The following is a 15202-nucleotide window of genomic DNA, read 5'->3' on the forward strand; positions in this document are numbered from 1 at the left end:
AAGGAGATAAACGGAAGTGCTTTTGCATTATGCCTCTATGTCATTTTTCTCCTACATTTGCTTTCATTTTGACCAAGAGAGGAACCGAATAAGTAAGTCATCTCCAAGATCCCTGCTATTTGAATTAAAGGTTTTTAATCCACATCAACAAATGTGGCTTTTGTTGTTGTTGTTGAGCATTAATTACAAGTGCTGAGGTTCACAGATTGAAGAAAGACTCAGAGATAATATATTTTGCTTCATTAAAGTTAGTACTACGTAGAACCTTTGCAAAAAAAAAAAAATTTTTTTTGAACTCCACCATTAAGATTCTTTTTTTTTTTTTTTTTTAAATCTCCAAGGCCTGATATATTTCTGAAAGTGGAAATATTATTTAGGAGCAAAAGGAAATATTCTCCTAGGTATCAAATAGTTAAAGGTAATGCGGTGCAAACAGATTTGGTTAAAGTCTTCTAAATGTAGTGACTGAACTGATTTACAATCAAAACCAGGAAATGAAGTGGTAATTCAGAGGTTGCTGATTACACCTCCACATTTCACCTAATTAATTTTATAGGAGGCAAAGTTCTTGAAAATAACAAGATGATCAAATGTACAGATATAAAACCTGTAACCTCAACATTTTCTATGCTCTTAACGTAAATTATTGCTAATTAACAAGAATTATATCCTAATGTATGAAATATGTCTAACATCGGGCTTCTTGCAAAACATTTGGCTAGTAATGTTCAGAGAAATACCAAAAGGTGTTCTTATTATTGCTGCTATATTATTAAAAATGAGTCGAAGTGGGGCACAAAGAAAATATGAAAATACAAATCTCTTGGTGTAGTCTACTGATTTGCATTGACATCTTTTCTCAGTGGTAATCAACATTTCCTTTCTGGGCATCTGATAATTTCTCTGTATTTTAATGCAAATTCCTCTTTCCCTAAAAACATTCCTAACCTCAGCCATTTTACCCCCTCCCTCAATTCAACTCCATCCTCCTTCGCCCCCACAATACCATCGTTTCTAAGCTCCGGCCTAAACCTCCCGCTACAAAGCGGGGAGTCCAGGATTGAAGTGGAAGGGAGTGGGCAAATAATCATAATAATTAGCTGCGAATTCTCTACAAGAGGAGAAAGAAATGGAAAATAAAATGCTTCTGCGTTAAAACAGCAAAACAGACTGGAACGTCTCAATGCCCCAGCGGCTGACTGAGATCTCCTTCCTCTGTGCAGTTGTAAAGGAATAAATTTAAAGAAGGAAAAAAAAAAAAAAGCTTTAGAAGAAATGTAGGGAAGGAGCAAGAGAAACGAGGGCTGCTGGGGGAATGGGAGGGGGGAAAGGAGGTATGCCTTCAAGTTTGCTTTCCAAGTCCTTCCTTTTGATTGTCTTAACAGGGTAAGGAAGCAAACCTAGTCTGAAATGCCGAGAGGAAAAGCAAAGAAACAAAAGCGAAGGCTAGGGCGACAGGCCCGGGGCAGGGGACCCGGCGGGGGCGGGCTTTGCAGAAAGTGAAGTTGGGCGCCGGGACTCTGAGGCACAAAGCAAGCCGCTTGCTGGCTGCAGTCTCCCGCAGCACTCGCTGCAGACACGTGCAGCAGCGGCTGCCGGTCCGTGGGGCTCGGGCCAGGCCGGAGGCGACCGGCAGCCAGGGGCCCCTACTGCCGCGTCCACCGCGGTACCACCCTGCCTCAGCGTGAGCACTGTTCCCAGACCCCGCCAGTTGGAGAAATGGGAAGTGGGGCTTGGGAAACTCGGCCGGTTAACCTGGTGTAGTCTCGGTATCACCACACACACACCTCAAGCGCGGGCCCTGAAATTCATTCTGTGTCCCCAGGCTCACACTTTTTACTTTGGGGGAACCTCTGCAAATGCGTTTCTCCCGCAATTCCGGGCACGAGTGTGCGCAGCGCGGCGGCGGCTGCGGTTATTCATTATTAATGATGCTGCTAGCCCGCATCATTATGATGATAACTATTACTATTGTTGTGATTTCGGGCTCTGAGGCGAGAGCTGCAGGAGGCGGGGGAGCCAAGTGTCGGGCTGCAGACCGCGGTGCAAGCCCGCCGTAGCCGCCGTTGTCCGTGCTTTGCGCGAGGGTGTGGGGGTAGAAGTGAATCGGGAGACTAAGTGCAAACTTGCTCGAGCCCGCCCTTTGGCCTTGCCTCGAAGGCTGAGAGTGCATACTCCTTTCCCCCCTACCAAAAATGCCTGCCCCCAAAGAGAAAACTGCACCCCACTCAGCGCCCGGCGCACCGGGTTGTCAGCCGCGCTCCCAGCGCCTCTCCGCAGCCCTGGCCAGAAGCATTTTTAAAGTCAAAATGAAGAACAAAGACATAAGGGGTGATGGGGGGAGAAAGGGAATTCTGCCTAACCGTCCGTTTCCCCCACCCCCACCCTCGCAAAGCTCGTCCCTCCCAGGCGGAGAAACGCAGAGTGGGGGAGGCTCTGGTACAGGTTCAAGTTCGCTGAGCTTTCTTGATCTTGTTCTGCCTCCTAGCGACCGAATGGCTCAGTCAGCCCAAGAAGCGGAGGACTGGGGGGAGGGGGGTCTTGAAGACCGGAATGGCTCCCGCCCCCTCTGCGCACCCAGAAAATGAGAAAGAAGCAGCCCCCGCACCCCCTCCATACTAGTCCTTTAACCCAAAGACCGCACTGAGACTAGGCGAGAGGCCGGCTAAACCCACCCAGCTTGGAGTGTTCAGAGATGGACCCGGGGTGGGTGGGGGACAGGGGAGCAGCCCGGACTGCACGCCTTAGTCCGTCCTTTGAGCCCCAGTGCATCCTTCCGAAGAAGGGCCCGGCTTTCCCGAGTCCTGCGAACACTGCCCTTCCTTCCCGCCGGTACCTGGCCGGGCTGTAACTTCACACCGCCGCGCGCCGCGTCTGCTCCGCATCCGGCGCGGTCGGGGGAGTGGGGGGCGGGGGAGAGCGATGAGGGAGGGATGCGCGGGGGTGGGGAGAGGGAGGGCCCCGCAACGTGCCGGGGCGGGGGAGCTTCCGAAGTGTGTGACAAGTTCCAGGGCCTAGTGAAAAATTCAACTCCTTATGCGCACCCCCAACCCTTTAATAAATATAAAACAGCGTGTAAGTGATGGTTTTAAATTGCATCAAAAATTAAAATAAGGGTCACGAATGAGGAGGGGAAGGAATGTGGGCCCTCTCACGCCTTTCTTTCCCCGGCTGCCAAACTTTCCTAAGTGCCCACCGCCCGCCTTTCCGGACGCACTCAGTTAGCCAGGACCCAGTAATCCACCCACCACCCCCATAAAGGCTCAAAAGGACCACCGCCACCACCACTGACCAAGACGGCCCGGGTTAGAGGGCAGGAACTGAAGGGTGGGGTGCTCGGAGTACGGAGATCCAACACTCCCCCAAAACATACTCGCACATACTACTCTGCCCACTTCCCCAACCCCCACTCCCCCCCCCCCTCCACACACACACACCTGGCCAGGCAGAGCTCGGGAGGCTGGGGCTAGCGGCCAGACCCGGTGGGAGCGGGGCAAGGAAAGCACGTGGTGACCTCCCCGCGGTCCGGAGCTGCGGACAAGAACGTCGGGGGGTGGGGTAGGGGGGAGCAGAGTGCTTTTTCAGTTGCTTTGAAAAATAAAAATGCTTCGCAAAGCTGAGTTTCTCCCCAACCGATTTCGCAGTCTGGTGGGCTGGGAGGACGTCTGGGCATTGTGCTGGGGGCGAGAGTGCACTGTGGACCCGGCTGGCGCGGAGTCGCCGCTCGGCCTGCCGCTGTGCGGGCTGGCAGACTGCTGGCGCGGGGTGGGCGATCCCGAGCAGGGCGGGGGCGCGGCGAGGCCCGGCGAGGCCCGGGCGAGGCCCCGCCGCCGCCGCCGCCCGCTCCCGGGCTGCCGCGCCGCGCTCGGTCCTCTGTCTGTTTGTTGGCAGGAGGCTCCCGCACACGCGGTGCTTGTAAACATTCAGACACGAGATTTTTCCCAATCAAAATCCACTTCCACTTTTTTTGAAAATCTTCCAAAAAATAGTAAGAGGAGGGAGTTCCTCGCTCCCTCTCCTTGCCGACGGCGCTCTAAGTTTGCAACTAAAAGGGTTTTAGGAAGGGGGTAATTGTATTTTCCCCCCTCTAATAGAGATTGAGATTTTTGCAAGGGGGGGTGGGGGAGTCAAAGAGGAGAGCGTCGCAGAAAGCGGCTGGCTGAGCGTTTGGCTTCTGTTTGGGGGCAAGAAATTTTACATCCTCTTGCCTTGTTTTATTTTTGTTTTTATTTTTATCTTATTTTTCACGTCTTTTCGCCGCCACTGAGGTTCGGCGGGGAGGGGCGGGCAGCAGGAACCCAGGCGGCTGCCGCTCGAGCGCCCTCCCTCCATCTCCCGCTTGCCCCGGGCCCTTGCTCCTGCACTTCGGCGGCGGAGGCGCGGAAGGGCAAGCGCGAGGAGCCCGCACAAAAGGCAGCGGGACAAACACCCACCTCGGGACGGAACAAAAGGCGGCAGCGCCGGCCGAGACTCTCGTCCTTCCCGGTGGCCAAGCTCTCCCGGCCGCCGCGGCCCCTCTCCACACTCAGCAGACTCCAGAGCGCCGGGGGGCCCCCTCCCACAATCCCACTTTCTCACTATTGTGGAGATGACTACTTTCCTCCAGATGCACACTTGACCGTGAGCGCGCTGCTGTCCGAGGGCCAGTCTCACCTCTTTTCTCCCAGGGAATTGTTTTTTTGGCTTGGGCCCCCTCCTCCCGCCCCGTTTTCCTTCCTTCGGTGAGTGCAAGCAACCCCCCTTTTCCCCTTCAGCTCCCTCCTCTAGGTTTGCAAGAGAGTTGTTCGCATCCATAGCATTGTTCATTATTTTGCAAAATTGGAGGGGAAATCATTGCATTCCTTATCGAAAAGCGAAATAAAGCAATAGAAAGCATGAAAGAGGAGGAGTCAAATTTTTGTAAATTAAATAAAAATTAAAAGGTGCGTGCTATCCCAAAAGTGTACGTACGGCTGTGGTTCGGGATAGGAGGAGGTTTGTTTTTTGTTTGTGTGTTTGTTTTTTTCCTCCCTTTAAGCTCTTTTATCCCGACTCTTGGAGGTTCATCTCGTGAAAAAATTTAAAAATGCATGCACACACCCCTCTCTCCCCCTCGCTCTTACTTCTCGTCCTGCGCGCTCTCGTGATTATTAATAATAATTATTACTATTATTGGGTTACTTACGCGAGAATTCCCGTTTGCTTAAGTGCTGGGGTTTGCCTTGCTTGCGGCGAGACATGGTGGGCTGCGGGGCGGGCGGCGGCGGCGGCGGCGGCGGCGGCGGGCGGACGACGGCTCGGTTCACATCGGGAGAGCCGGGTTAGAAAGAAGGAGACTCCAGAGAAAATATCTTCATCAGTGCCTTTTGACATCCAAAATAAATTAGAAATAATACAAAGATGGCGCAGGGAAGATGAATTGTGGGAGAGCCGTCATGGCTTTTTTTTTTTTTAAGCAAAAAAAAAAAAAAAAAAAAAGAGAGAGAGAGAGAGGAGAGAGATAGAGGGAGAGAGAGAGAGAGAGAGATGAAAAAAATGGCAAAAGCCCCCCTGAGCTGCAAGTTCAAGTGCGGACGTGACGTCCCTGCGAACTTGAACGTCAGGAGTCTGGATGGACAGAGACACACAAAACATGGGCAGGGCGAGCAGGAGAGAAGGGGAGGAGGGAAGGGGAAGCTCACACCAATGGACACACATCAGGGGCTGGACATGAAAAAGAGACCAGGACAAGCCAATGGCCAGTGCGGGGCGGGGGAGGTGCGGGGCGGGGGGCTCCGCAGACGCCAGACGCGGCCCCCGGGGGAGGGGCGGGCGGAGGGGAGGGGGCGCTGGGGCCTCGGGCTCACCAGTGGCCGCAGCTAGCGCCGTGGCGGCAGCGTGGCCGGGAGAGAAGAAAGGGGCGGCGGGGTTGGGGGGGAGCAGGGTGGGGGCGGCGAGACGTGCGCCCTGCTCCCCCCGCCCCGGACGCGGACCCTAAAATGAAAGATTACTTTAAAAAAAAAAAAAAAAGCACGAGTGTACGGCTAGTCTGCAGCCTGGGTCCCGGGAAGCGCGGGCGGAGGGAAGCCAGGTAGAGTTACTCCCGGACACCCTCCTCCGTGCGCACACCCACTTCCCCTCACCGCTGAGCGGCTGCCGCGCTCGCTCCCCGCGTGCGGACGCCCGGGGCCGTAGTGAAAGCCAGGAGCTTGGAGGCTGCGCTCGGGAAACTTTGCCTGAGGAGAGGATAGCAAAGAAAAATCACCCGAAGTTGAGAGCTGAGCCTCCAAGTTACTGCTCCGCAGCGGGGAAGGGGAGGCGGGAGGAAGCGCGCGGCAAAACGGAGTCCAGCCCAAGTTTGGAGGGTTGCGGGCCCGGAAAGGCAGCTCCGGGGCCCCTAGGTGCCGGGGCAGCCTGGAGAGAGGGGGCTAGGGCGAGGGAGGCGGCGCAGGCCAGAGCTGGAGGGCACCCACAAGGCCGAGCCGGGGGCGAGGCGGGGGTGGGGGGTGGGGGGAAGCTGGGATCTGAGCGCCCTGACAAGCCTTTGGGTCTGAATGAAACTGGGAGCACGGACTCGGGGCTTCCAAGGGTCGCAAAGATAGAGACCAAGGAATAAAGAACGAGGAGCCAGACTAGGGGACACGTTCCAGCCCCCAGAGAGGAGTGCCGCGGCCCGGGGCGAGGAAGGCGCCGAGGCGTCCACCTCACGGAGCGGCCGCGGGCCAGAGGACAAAGCGCCGGCAGTCCCGAGAGTTCCAGTCCCTGGGAACCGGCTCCCGGCGCCGCGGGAGGTCCTCGAGCCGGGTCCCAGGGATGGACACACCCCCTCCCACTCAAAAGCAACTGCTAAAGCACAGAGGAACGGAAAGAAAAATGTTTCTTACAGGCAGGGCACAACTAGTCCTGTGCTGTTACCCGGGGAAAGAAAATGGGGAATGAAGAGAGAGCGACTGGCTCTCAGGAGCAGCTGGGGAGACCACGGTGGTGGGGTGACCGCCCTGGGTCAAAGCCGCGCTGCTCAGACGCCCAGAGCCAAGGCGCAAACCCTGGCGCCTACCGGCCCCTCCGGCCTTTCCACAGACGTTCCCGGGAAATTAAAGAAGACCTGTTGGAAATAAACTCCTGTCTCTTTAATGCGCACACGCGCTCGGTCGCGCACACACGCGCGCACACACACACACACACACACACACACACACAGACGCGCGCGCGCGCGCGCGCGTGCTGCCGCTGTCAAAAAGCGGGCTTCACTCTGGCGTGGGATACTTTCAGTTTTACGTAAAATGTACAGCAACAGCACCCCCTGCGATTGGAAAGTTTATTCAGAAACGTGTCTGCAAAGTCCCCCGGCGTCTCCCGCCTCCCAGCCTCCCCGCCTGCCAGCGCCACCCTGTAGCCTCAGCCGCCGCTGCCGCCGCCACCGAGACCGCGTTGCGATTCCAAATCAGGAAGGGCAGGGGAGGGGGAGAGGCAAACGGACTCAAGTCTGAAGGAGGCACGGAGGGTGCGGGGTGGAGGCGGGTCGCTGCGGTCCGCGAGACTCGGAGCTGCAGGTGGACGTGTGTGAGTGTGTGTCTGCAGAGCGAGGAGCCTTCCTTCCCTCTCCTCCAAGCGGCTCCACAACCCCTCGCGTCTTCTCTTCCCCTCCTCAGTCTTAGGGACGTCGTTTCCGTCGTTTCCCCCACCTGGCTGGGGGCTTTATTGCCTTAAGATGAAGCCTCCGGCTTGCAAGCGCGCACCCACTCCCCGCCGCGCCGGTGAGCGGCTGTTTATTCTCGTGTTGTCTTAGTAAAGTTTCAAACCTATTAGAAAATGACTGGCTTGCCTGGCTCCGCGAAGCTTCGGGCCCCACTAAGGAAGGCAGAGAGGTTTTGATGCTCAACAGGAGGAGAAATGTGTGCTGAACTGCGTTGCGTAAATGTGTTTTGTTGTTATTGTTTCTCTCCAGCTTTGGGGGGGAGCACTCAAATCCTGTTTAAAAAGCAGGAAGATTAACTTGCAGGAAAGCTCTGTAATGTGTGGGTTACACTATTTCCCCTTTTTCATGAGTTCTTCAGAGCAGGTCGGCATCTCCCACTACTGTCTTTTTTCTTCTTCTTCCTGTTCTTGTCCTGCCTCCTCCTCCTCCTTCTGTCCTCCTCCTTTTCTCCTCCTCCTCCTTCCTCCTCCTCCTCCCCTTCCTCCTCCCCCTTCTACACCTCCTCCTCCGCTTCATTTTCTTCTTCTTCTTCTTCTTCATCTTCTTTGTCTTTTTAAACTAGCCTCAGAGCAACCAAAAGAGTGTCATTGCACAGGAGGGGGTCGGCGTGGAGAAGAATGGTTGGAGGGAAGGTGAGGAGAGGGAAGAATAAAGTGCAACTGGGAGGTCTTTGTAAAATAAATAAATAAAATAAAAGCCTCTTCAAGTAACAACAGTGATTCAGATTCTTTTGGAACCGAGTTTTTCAAATTTAAGTATTTCCCCCATCCATCCATAAAAGTCCATATATAGAGAAGGTATATAAATGGGTGAATGTGTGTTGTGGAAATATATATGTATGATTTATATATAATGGTGTGTATAAAGCTTTTCAGGGTTGGCTGTAGTGTAAAAAGTAATGACTTTATTACCTCTGAAAGGTTCTGTGGTTCACATTTAACAGTCTTCTGAATTACAATTCATTACACAATTGTGTGCTCTCTAACACGGGCACCCTATCAGGGCTGCTATCTGTTGTTATTTCCAATAAATAACTGGCAACATTTTATTGATTTTCTTTTTTAAAAAAAATCATAGGAAATTAAGCACTTAGTTACAAGTAGATCTGCTATGTTATTGCACTTGTTTCACATTCCAGGGGGTTCCTTCCAAAACCACATCTTAAAACCTACATTAAAAACCCAGTTTTGCAGCTGCTTTCCCTAGGTGCCAAAGGAGAGGTAAGCAGCGACGTTTCCACCATTAACATATGTTTAATTTCACCACCATAAAATGCCCAGAGTGAAATAGGAACTGCCCTGCGCTCCCGCCCCTCCCCCAGCCTGATTTCACCCAGTCCAGAAAACCTGGGGCTGTGTATTGGCATTTGATCCCTCTTCGTCGCGGACCGCCACTGCCGGTCCCTCGTGCTTGCGGGTCAGAGTGACGCCCCCTCCTTCATTGCCGCTGGATGCTCGCTAAAGCGCTCAAAAGTGGGAGGAGGAGGAGGGTTTGTATGTGTGTTAAAGAAAGAAAAATGTGTTGTTTTAAGAGGTTTAAAAATATTACAAAAGTATTGATTAATGATGCAAATGCTTTTGTAGAGGGGTGAAAGGTCACTTTAAAAGCGCACACTTGGATACACAATAAGTATATTTACCTTCCCAAAGTGGCTTTTAGAAAGTAATAAATTATGACAACGTTAAAATTATTTTCTGGCCATTCAGTTAACTTAATTTGGAGCTGTGGAACCTTTGTTAATTACGCTCCGTGGGCTCTTTCCCAAACCTTTGGTGAAGACACTGAATGTAAACTCCAGGCCAACAGACGACCCCTCCTCTCCCCTCCTCCCCCTTTTTATCTTGCCCGCGGAGGAGACTCCCCAGGACTTCCTGCAGTATATATTCTGCCTCTGATCTCCGTACTTAATAGCCAAGTCCTGGTTTATGCTTTATAATGTGTTGACAAGTTTTCTAACAGACTTTCTGAAATAATGCACATATATTCACGTCGGTTAGAAACCCACCGTATTTTTAGAGTCGAGTAGATCTATACCCTAATGCAGAGAGAGAGTGTAAATCATAGAGGATTTCATAGTCCTTTCAGTAGTTTTCGGTATGAAGTATGAGCCGCGTGGCCTCCAGACGTAACCTTTTAGAAAAAAAGACAGTGCTTTTATTTTATGGTGTAAAGTGCTTTTAGCTCCAGGGCTCTGAACGTGAATGTGGTCAACAAACAGCTCCAAGAGGGAGACTTAATACAGTCCCAGCCCTCGCACGGAGGATCGCCTGGTGCGGGGGGACTCGGGCGGAGCTGGAGAATGAAGGGTTAAAGGTCTGTCTCGATGGAAACTACAAGATTAAAATAAAATATTCACTGTCTGCCTTTAGGGGGAAACACCTTTATAGGCTTAAAGATAAATAAATGAATGATTGAATGAATGGTTAAAAATTGTTACAATCAGTCCCACCTTACTTTGGACTTCTTTCTTTTTCCTTTTTTCTTCTCTTTCTTTTCTTTTTTTCTTTCCTTCTTTTTCTTTCCTCTTTCCTCCTTCTCCTTCTCCCTTTGCCTCTTCTTCTTCCTCCCCTCCCTCCTCTCCCTTCTCCTCCTCCTTCTCCTTCTCCCCCTCCCCCCCTTCTTCTTTTTCTTCTTTTTGGCCTAATAGCAGCTCAGAAAATAGAGAATGGGCAGTCAGCTTGATAAAAATAAAATTTGGGATTAGATTCTATACTTGACATAGGTTTTGCATTCCGAATACTTGAGGGTGGGGGTCTAGGGTGTCTTGAAGATGAAGAAAAAATTAATTTTAAAAAAGGAGGAGGTTGTGTGTGAGAAAGGGGGTGGACTTTATGTGGGTCCCCTAAAGGGAAAGGTGAAAAGAATGGGCCACAAACCCCTCTTCTTCCTAGCTTCCCTCAACCCCCATCTCTCTGTAACATTTCTTCCCCCTTTCTTGCCACTGTCATCCAGAACTGAGGACCTAAGGAGGCCCCTGGCGAATAGTGTCTACACCTTATGCAAGGGCAGACATCCCCCAGAAAGTTCCTGGGGAAACAGTTGGTTTGGCATTTCTCTAGAGGTTCCCTGGGCCTTTAGCTGGCTGGCAGGCTACTTCATCCTCCTGATTGTCCTGCCCAAAAAAAAGAAAGAAAAGAAAGAAGGGAGGTAGGGAGGGAAAGAAGGAGGGAAGAAGGGAGGGAGGCAGTGAGGAAGAAAGGGAGAAAGGGGGGAAAAGAAAGAACGAGAAAGCTGAATCTGCTCTAAATAAGTCTATACTTGCCTCTAGACTGGGCTGATGTGTGCTGAGTCAATAATGTATGGGTAGGGGGAAGCAGTCTCACCATTTAAGTAGGAGGCCCTTTTGAAGACAAGAGGGAGTTCTGGTTATTAACACTACTAGGTAAAATATTTAATTTGGTTCCCTACCATTGACATTAAAGACAGGTGTTGGACAATAAAGCCAGTCCAATGTACTGCTTTAAAAACATATAAAATTCATATATAGTAGATGCTCAATAAATGGTTTTGGAGTGAATAAGTGAATAAATCCTATTACCATGTGAATGAAACCAACATGACCATTCAAATTCTACTAATTTGCCCCAGAGACCAATAAGGCTTTGATCAGGCAACCCTATTATAAGAGCTAATTTTAACCTAAAAGTGATTCCCACCAAGGATGGTGACTTCAAAAAGATCACCCCAAATATTAGAGCAACTGAACAGTTAAGAATACAGTGCAAGATAGTTCCATCATCTCCAGCAGCCTACATAATCAGATATCTTCCAAACAAACCAATATCAAGAATCCAATATTGAAAGATTCATTTTTTTAATACTGTTTTTTGGGTCTGCACAAATCTGGTTTCCCAAAGAAGAGCACTTCTAAAGGAAAAAATACAATCAGGACAACCCCCCCCCCCAAATATAGATATAGATATATCAAACTTAATTTTCTGCACTCCTCTTTGATTCCTTTTCTTTTAACAAGGGAATAATTTTTTCAGGACAAGTTTTTCACACCCAATCACACCCAATCACAAACAAGCCTCACCTATTTGCTTCTTTGGGCAGGGGAAGGGATAAATAAAAGGAAAAACAACATCACACACACACACACACACACACACACACATCTGGTCTGACATTTTGTACAGCAAGTTTCAGCCCAATGTGATTTAAAACAATGTGAGTTAAAAACCTCTTAAAATTTGGGTTTATAATGGAAACGCTGACAGACTCTTAATTATAGCAGCCCTGCCAGACACGGCTATAATGAAATAGTTGTGCTTTCATTACTATAGAGGCACTATAGTTAAGGGTCTGTCAGTGTTTCTATTATAAACCTCAAGTTTAAGAGGTTTATAACTTGGGCGATTTAAATGGCACTGGGTGGAATTTAAGTTATCAGTCCAGATGTGAAGTTGTTTTATAAAAGACAGAATAACTTAGCTGAGAAAGCTTTTGGAGAATTCTCCCTCTCTCTCTCTCCCTCTTCCTCTTCCCCATCCCACTCCTTCCCTCTCATCCTCCTTCTCTTCCTCATAGAACATCACAGAAATGTTTTTAGTGGTTTCAGATGGTCTTATTGTCAACTTCTAGCTATATAACTTCACTGTCTAAAAGGAAATTTTATAGGCAGTTAGTCCTTTATTTGGACAAGCACTTTTTGCTATTATTATAAGTTTTTATTATTTTATCATCCTAGAATATACATACATATGAACAGAGAGAGGGAGGAAGAGAGAGAAATAGGAAGAGAAATAGGATGGAGAGAAACAACTAAATTCAGACTATATATCAAGGAATGTTGCAACCTCAGATTCATACACAGATTCTGTGTTACTTTCTGATAAAAAGTATAAATTTACCAAAGAGAAATAAAGCACTTTAGATCTCCTTTATCTAGTCTATCAACAATGTGATAAAAAATAAAAGAGGTATTAACATCTTATTTCAGAAAATTGTGTCTTCCTGGATCAACTGATTTGCTCAGAAAGTAACAGTCAGCATTGAGCTACCCAAGGACCATGTGTACACAAACATGAGTTATTTCTCTGCTTGATTTTGTTCACAGATCAATGAAGGATGTACCTTGGATTATCTAATGAGTCAGAGTTTTGCTGTATGTTCTATTAACCTGGTATACTACCAATATAATATGTAATTAATGTTTGTTAGTGAGGATGTGGCTGATTCTATCATAAGGAAAACAAGAATGATGGGTGGTAATGGACGTGATGGTGGCGGAGATGACAATGATAACCATGGGAGTGAGTGATAGGGATGGTGGTGCTTTCTCAAGTTAATATGTCCATGAGAGGGCAGTAAGAATGAGAGGTAAGATGAAGGTAAAAGGCTCAAGCCCAGGGCGCCAGGGTGGCTCAGTGGGTTAAGCTGCTGCCTTCGGCTCAGGTTATGATCTCAGGGTCCTGGGATCGAGTCCCTCATCATGCTCTCTGCTCAGCAAGGAGCCTGCTTCCTCCTCTCTCTCTGTCTGCCTCTTTGCCTACTTGTGACTCTGTCAAATAAATAAATAAAAATCTTAAAAAAAAAAAAAACAACTCAAGCCCTTGCTTCTCCAATTCTTGTTGTTTGGATGAGTTCAAATGAAGTTTTCAAAAGCACGCTGCCCTGTGCCCCTTCCCCGCACACAACAAGGTGTGGCCATGGCTGGGCGTTGTTAGCAGGCCCTAAGGACTTCATGCAGAAGGACCCACCAAGAACTGTGAGGCCACCACATCTGCATTCAGAAATCTTTCACTTCCAGAAGAAGAGCAGTTCATTTTCCTCTGTTCCCCCTTAAGAAAATCAGACCACCAAACCAGGCCATCAGCATCATTAGAGCCTTGATAATTCTCTCCTCATAATAGCTTTAGTTGGTCTCTTCTGGCATTAGTTAGGTGACAGAAGAGAAGTAGTCATCAAGACATGTCACCAAGCTCCAGTTCCTTCTCTGCCAATTTCTCATAAACCCCACAAATGTGTAGCCCCACAACCACTCCAGAATTATACCAACCCTTTTTAGAGATCACTGAATAGTTGGAACTGTTCTGGTCCCTTTTTCAGAAATTAAGACACCTTTTTTTCTCTAATAGTTAATCATCGGTATTTGTTTTTCCTGCCAAATTCAGCAAAAGGAACTTTTCCTGTAGAAAATGCCTATCCTTATTTCATCTTTCTTTGGCAGCCTGGTAGAGGATAAACAAATCTCTCTTGTCTCCCATTTCTGCTTATATACAATTTGCCTGTTTTCTTTCTCTTGCTCTTAGAAAAAAATAAAAATTCTTTGCCCAAGGTCAGTTATCTAGCCTCCAGGTTCCTATAACATGAAGAATCTCATCCTAAGAATTGTTATTCTTTTTTTATGGAGCACCGCACCGAAACATGAGACATGGTCTGTGCTCTTGGATGGCTTTTATTTTTAAGACACTAGGGTGCACATAACACAGGCACAAGCTATCCCATAAAGTTCATGAGTCACACACGCCAAAACCATACCGATGCACACTATCATCCTTGCCTTATATAACCTTTGACTTCACATTGCTGATTTGAATAGTTCTAAACCTTTTGCAAAGACCTGTTTGAGGGAACACCACTCTGGTCATTTCTGACACAATTTGTGGGGGGGGGTAAGATTTTATTTATTTATTTATTTCACAGAGAGAGAGAGATCACAAGTAGGCAGAGGCGGGTGGGGGGGGAGAGGCTCCCTGCTGAGTAGAGAGCTTGACACAGGGCTCTATCCAAGGACCCTGAGATCATGACCTGAGCCAAAGGCAGAGGCTTAACCCACTGAGCCACCCAGGTGCCCCCTGACACAAGATTTTTATTTTCTAGAGAAAGAACTTGTTTTCCTAGAAATGACAATGGTAAATAATGAGGTCTGGTCATGAATATCTGTAATAATCTATTGTTTTCATTTTTATGATGTTCTAAAATAACGTGTTACTTTTGAGAAATGGGTTTTCTCTACTACATTCGTTTTGTAGGCAATACTATAGGCTGTTTCTAGCATGCATTTGTGAGTGCATGTTTCACTCTTTAAAACGACACTGTTTCACTTCCCTAACACAGAGTGGGCATTTAATACATTTCTTGAATCAAGGAATGAATTTCACAAATGCATTTTCAGATGCTGCTGCAGGTGAGAAAGATACAAGTATTTGTGTCTGCTCATTAATAAATTAAATATGCAGGGGCGCCTGGGTGGCTCAGTGGGTTAAGCCACTGCCTTCGGCTCAGGTCATGATCTCAGGGTCCTGGGATCGAGTCCCGCATCGTGCTCTCTGCTCAGCAGGGAGACTGCTTCCTCCTCTCTCTCTCTCTGCCTGCCTCTCTGCCTACTTGTGATCTCTCTCTGTCAAATAAATAAATAAAATCTTTTAAATAAATAAATAAATAAATAAATAAATTTAATATGCATACAGTGGAAAATTATATTATTTCACTTTTTAAATAGTTAAGAAGTATAGGCCATTTGCACTATCTAACTGACACATTATAAACTGCAAGCCCATTTGTGTCAAGTGGAAACAATCGCATGTCTCTCTGTGTATA

The 15202-nt window shown here is 48.5% G+C and overlaps 1 protein-coding gene across 9 annotated transcripts in view; it reads right to left on the minus strand.

Annotated features, from left to right (window-relative positions):
- BCL11A (BAF chromatin remodeling complex subunit BCL11A) overlaps positions 1 to 7120 on the minus strand; it is a 102941-nt gene extending 95821 nt beyond the window's left edge. For 4 of the 9 annotated variants that reach the window (XM_045077872.1, XM_045077871.1, XM_045077870.1 and 1 more), the window contains exon 1: positions 5165 to 5402. In XM_045077872.1, the coding sequence (XP_044933807.1) occupies positions 5165 to 5219 (55 nt within the window). In that variant the 5' untranslated portion in view covers positions 5220 to 5402. Of the gene's footprint in view, positions 1 to 2836; positions 2922 to 5164; positions 5741 to 5825; positions 5906 to 6842 lie in introns of those variants that run through there. The other 5 variants (XM_013051077.2, XM_013051076.2, XM_004742009.3 and 2 more) reach the window with 5 other exon arrangements.
- Positions 7121 to 15202: the final 8082 nt, after the last annotated feature.

The sequence above is a fragment of the Mustela putorius genome, unplaced genomic scaffold (genome assembly GCF_011764305.1).
Source record: "Mustela putorius furo isolate JIRA1106 unplaced genomic scaffold, ASM1176430v1.1 tig00000224_pilon_pilon_pilon, whole genome shotgun sequence".
Classification (NCBI taxonomy): Eukaryota; Metazoa; Chordata; class Mammalia; order Carnivora; family Mustelidae; genus Mustela; species Mustela putorius.